The sequence below is a fragment of the Antrostomus carolinensis genome, unplaced genomic scaffold (genome assembly GCF_000700745.2).
Source record: "Antrostomus carolinensis isolate BGI_N321 unplaced genomic scaffold, ASM70074v2 Scaffold54110, whole genome shotgun sequence".
Lineage (NCBI taxonomy): Eukaryota > Metazoa > Chordata > Aves > Caprimulgiformes > Caprimulgidae > Antrostomus > Antrostomus carolinensis.
This window is the reverse complement of record NW_010291676.1, coordinates 3,608-9,007: the sequence shown is the minus strand read 5'-3', so window position 1 is coordinate 9,007 and position 5,400 is coordinate 3,608. Positions and strand designations below refer to the sequence as shown.

The 5,400-nt window shown below is 40.1% G+C and overlaps 1 protein-coding gene across 1 annotated transcript; it reads left to right on the top strand.

Annotated features, from left to right (window-relative positions):
* Positions 1-52: 52 nt before the first annotated feature.
* Positions 53-3,080, top strand: SRP14 (signal recognition particle 14; the record flags this gene model as incomplete). The annotated part of the gene is made up of 4 exons (XM_010176681.2): positions 53-147; positions 782-894; positions 2,053-2,085; positions 2,435-3,080. Coding segments are annotated over 4 exons (331 nt in total), but the record flags the coding sequence as incomplete, so codon positions are not given.
* Positions 3,081-5,400: the final 2,320 nt, after the last annotated feature.

Here is a 5,400-nt window from a genome sequence, read left to right as displayed (position 1 = left end):
TCCCGGGCAGGCAGCCGCTGGGCCGCACGGGGAGGAGCGGCCTCCAGCCCAGGGTGGGGTCTCTTCTCTTGCAGTTCCTGACTGAGCTTACCAGACTCTTTCAGAAGTGCAGAACTTCGGGCAGTGTTTTCATAACGCTGAAGAAATGTAAGTTTTAAGTCTGTTACTGGATTAAAGAGTGTTCATCTGAAATTCACACTGTTAGCACGTATTTTAAAGGATACAGTTGTAATTCAGAGTATTTGAAAACAAGGGCAGTCGTACGGAAAAATCAATCGTCTTAACTTGAAGGTTATGAGTACTGCAGCTAAGACTGTATTTCAAACTGCAGGAAATATTGTAACTTTCCAATTACTAAACAATAATTGGGAATCCTTGGATTTCTATAAAAGGAGAATTACAGTGTTGCTTTCGTATGTTTGCTTCTCTGGTTTCTGGCGAGCTGGCACTACTTGAGACGTCGAGTGTCCTAGGCTGCAGTTTGACGTGAGTTTAAAACATAGAGCTGCTGCTGAAGCAGGCAGTTCATACAGCGTGTCAGGGGAAGGATTTACATTTTTTACATGTACGTTTCCTGGCAGATGTAGTTTATGGAACAGATCCTTCTGGGGTCACAGAGGAAGGGGTCTGTGAACTATTTGGCAGCAATGTCAGTTCACATGGCCTTAAATTCCGAGGTGTTTTACAAAGCTCCTCATGAGCAGTTTTTAACATCTCATGTCAGGAGGCATCTGGTGATTTCAGTGAAACATGAATAAATATTCTCTGTCTTTTGATACAGATGATGGCCGAACAAAACCAGTCCCACGCAAAGGCCACGTAGAAAGTTTTGAACCAGCAGACAATAAGTGTCTTCTAAGAGCAACTGATGGAAAGAAGAAAATCAGCACAGTGGTAAGTGACAGCTTTGGGTTAGGAAGATTAGTCACCCTACCTGTCTTTTATTTAATGCCCCTTATTTTAAGTGAAATTTGTCTTCACATGTTTCAGGAGAACTACCCTCTTAATTCCAGAGAAACCGTATGGTAGCTAAACACACAGCTGAAGTTGGGATGCTGAAGTGTTAACACTTACCTAAGTCTTAATGGTTACACTCAGCATTACAGATGGGAGAGTAATTTATAGTTGTACTCTGTTTGCTGGATTTTGCTTCAGAATGGCATTGCAGGACAGTAGAAAGGGACCCTCCCTCTTTTCATCAGCCTTGGCTGTTGTGTTGAGTTGGGTGAAATTGTTTGGAGGGAAGGGGGAAACCGCTTCTGGAGATGTGAGCAAAAGGACATGGGCAGATATGGGACCTGCAGAATGAGCACAAATGGTGTGGCTCCAAGGAGGAGAAAAGTCCTGCACACCTATGCTCAAGCATCAGGTGACAAAGAGATAGTTTCCTCTAGACCTCAGTGGAATTACTGAAGGTTCTTACAACCCAGGAAAGAACTGAATGTTCCCAGACTGTGAAACCCCTATAGGAAGGGGATCCTTGTTTCCTAGCAAGAATGTGTGAGTGTAGGTAGACACTTCTAAGCCTTAATCTTGCTTAGCATACTTTTTTTTCCCCTCACATTTACAGAACTATTTGTATTTCAGTTAATTTTAACTACAAGTTGAAAACCTGATGTGTGTTTACTTTGAATGAGAGAGTGGGAAAGGCTTTAGGTAACTTTAGGTCTCCTCTGTGATGAGACCTGGAAAAGGAAAAGACCAAGGAAAAATGTTACTTTGAGAAATAGCTGAGAGAATCTGTCCTGCAACATTTTTGTGGCCCTACAAGTAAATAAAACCTTCCTTAGAATGTTTCTTCACATTCTTCCCATTTGAAAACACACGCATTTGTGATGAATGGGCTCCACAGGATTTTGTCAGTTGAGTAAGGAGTGTTTCCAGTTTTCTGAATCAGTGAAGTCCTACGACATGTCAGTACAGCCTACGTACCACTCAGTGTGATGAGCTGATCCAAATGCTGCTACAAAGCAGTGGGTAAACATGTACTGATACTTGGTTTGTAAGAGAAGCCAGTGTTTTCTTGGTTAACCTCCAGTATTACTTTTGTAGGTGAGTTCAAAGGAAGTAAACAAATTCCAGATGGTAAGTTTACTATGTCTTTTATCTTCCTTTTCTGTAGGTATTGGGGAGTACTGGACAGCTGTGAATGGGATGAGTCAGTGCTGAACTGGTATACAGATTAACCTTAGACTACCCATCTCTCTATCTGTTTTGTTGGGGTTTTTTTTTTTAAAAACAAAAAACGCAACTTTTAATTTCTTTAACTTTCTGCACTGGTTTAGAAACAAGTGTCCCAGAGTTAGGGTATAAGAGCATGATTCTCTAACAGAGCAAATGCAGACACCTCTGCATTAGCAGTATGTTGAATGTTACCTGTAGTATATTGTCACTTAAGTATTTGTTCTTTTAATGGTTCCAATTGTTGTTTCAGGCATATTCAAATTTGCTGAGAGCTAACATGGATGGCTTGAAGAAAAAAGACAAGAAAAGCAAAAACAAGAAGAGTAAAGCAACACAGTGACAGAACAGTGTCCTACCATCACTGTAACAGACTTGACCCTTGCTCAAAGCAAAGTCCATTTCTTTTTGAGTTACCACTTGTCTTTGGCTTTCCTTCCAGCAAGATACTGGGATGTGATCCGTACTTTTGTTTAAACTGAAAGCAGAAGGTGTGGATTGTTGTATGGCAGGAGTATTTACAGGGTTACACTGAAATAGCTTTACACTCAGCTGCCAACTAGTTTTCAACTGATACTGCTGTTTGTTTGGTATCATATGAGTGGGCAGTATAAAGCCTGTTTGGGGGCTAACACAGGGTGAACAGAACTGTACCGTACCAAGAACAAAGTGAGACTGGAGCAGTCGTCTCAGTGACAGATGCCCAGTTTTATAGATAAGCCTCAGTAGTACTAGGGAAAGTGGGTGCCAGCGTGTTACCACAACAGCAGCTTTCCTGTTTCTGTCTTATTTTGAAGGACATGTCTATGTGATGCAGTGCAGATACTCCCAAGGCAGCCAGTACAATGCTTGAGCTCTTGCAGAGCCAGGCAGCTGTGCCTTTGCTCCATGCTGATCCAGTGCTGCTGACCCTGGCTCTGGGGGAGAGAGGGCAGGACTCTGCATCATGTTCCCTTCAGCCATGACTTAAAAATGCTCATGTCATTTAAACCTTTTTTTTTTTTTTTTTTTAAAGCTTCATCCTTCAGTATATTCATGAATTTGAATTTCCCCATACTTCATATTCTAAAGTAGCTCCTTCATCGAGCAGATGTAAAAGGTGAATACTTGTTCCTATTAAACACAATGAGAAATGGACTTCGTTGTTATGACTGATGTGACTTATCTTGGTGAATGGTAACGTTATCTCTGCCTCGTGATACTTTGGGTGTTGCTGTTACAACTCTCACAGTTCTCAGTTCCTTCTTTAAACTTACCTTTTTACATATGTATGCTAAAGGCAATCATTTGAGTTAAAGAAAGAAACAGGAGTAAGCTGTTTAAACAGAATGTACCAGGCTAGGGAGGGACAGTAAACACCAGTAAGTTTCCAGAAATCCCTAACTTTTCTGCCTGTTCACTCCCCTATTGCAAGTAGTTTTGATGTGAAATATAATGCATAGTTACTATGGCTGCTGTAACTTACCTTCAGATTTGCTCAGCCTCATGTTTCCTGTTGGGTTGTGTTACAGTTTAGCTTCAAGAAGATAATTTTAAGATTCCCACCATTACTATGACTTCAACTTCAAACAGTCTGACAACCCATGTGAAAAAAGCTAGTTCAAAACTTTGGTAATGCCTCTAAGGTTACTGTTTTCTCTTAAAAGTCTTGGGTTTAGTTCCTTTAGGTCTGAAACAAGTTTTTCCTGTATCAGATCTTATTTAATCTCCCAGGAAGCTGCTGCTTGATTTGAATGCAAAAGTACAGGCAGGACAAGCATGGGCAACCAGGCTTGCAACAACTCTCAGCTTGAAATCTATCATCCTTTATATAGAAGTTAAAAGAGTACTTAAAAAAAAAAACCAAACACAACAAACCACAAAAAGCTTGTAATACATATTTCAAGAAGGCTCGATAGCCCAACCTTTTATTACATAAAAACCCTTCTTCAAAAAAGTTTAAAAGTTTGCTAGAGCTGAATATAATTCATCCTCTCTCATCCTTGAACTGAGTTTTTAATTTCAGTACTACTATTGCAGCATGTTGACCTAAAAGGCATTCTGAAAGTGTATTTAAAAAAAACAACAAAACTTCTGCACCTGCACAGCTGCTGATCTCTTGTTGCATAAGGGGCAAGAATTACTTGATAATACATATCTGTGGCTGTAGTCAGACTTGCTCCTTAATGACTATAAAACATCTATTTCCACTTTTTGACATACATTTACAGTTTTATATTACATGTGAAATTCAATCTGGACCCATAAAAAGGCATTAGTTGAGTGTCTTGCATTATTACAGCTTTTTGAAATTCCTTTTGACAAAACACTGTTGTAAAAGCATCCTAGAAAAGACACTAAGTACTAAACCAAAACTTTGTATTCGTCTCGGTAACTGTACAGGATGAGTGCAGGAACCCTGCAGAGAGAAGAGAAAGAGTTTTTAAATTTGGGAACTGCAGGATCAAAAGCGACACTACCTGTGGCAAATCTCGGCTTATTGCTAACAGCAAAGACTCGGCAGAAAAGCAGTGGATCTTTTAGTTCCTTTGGCTGTGACTGCATTTCCCCTTCATTCCCTTTCCCCCTATCTAGCCTCTTTCACTTTCATTCAGTGATGTGAAGGCTTATGGCTCAGCAGCATTCAAATGGGAAAGGGAGACTTTGTCAGGGACTGCAGTACATTCACACCCAATGCTGTATGGAATCATTTGTATGCAGTCATTGGGTTCTGTTGCTCACAGCCTTGCAAGCCACAAGAAGAAAAAAAAAAATGTTTCACTTGATATTTAGTTGACAGTAAACAGTAGCAAACCTGAAGCAATTTTGGTGCATCTCTAAGAAAAAGGAATCAAAGTCAATTTTTACTGTCATTTAAAGGTTAAGTAGTACCTTCCAGCTGAACATAGGCTTAAGAAAATGTATTACAAATGAAACCCACAACAGGACATAAATACCTAGGGTTCACTTAACTGTACCAACACATACAGGAGTTTAAAACTAGAGGCTTAAAACTAGATGTGCCCAGACTGTTTCAGCCTTGCCAGAATCCAACAAGGACACTATGAGTTGAACATCAATGTTTTTACGCTTAGAAAACAGCAACAGGCTTTGCTGTACACATTGGGAGAGTATGCATTGTGTTTGCTTAAAGCTGGGCAGTCTGTCAGCTGTGCCAGATTCCCATCGTATTCTGTTAAAGCAGGAGGAATTAAATGTGCTTATGAGTTTAAAAGGCAA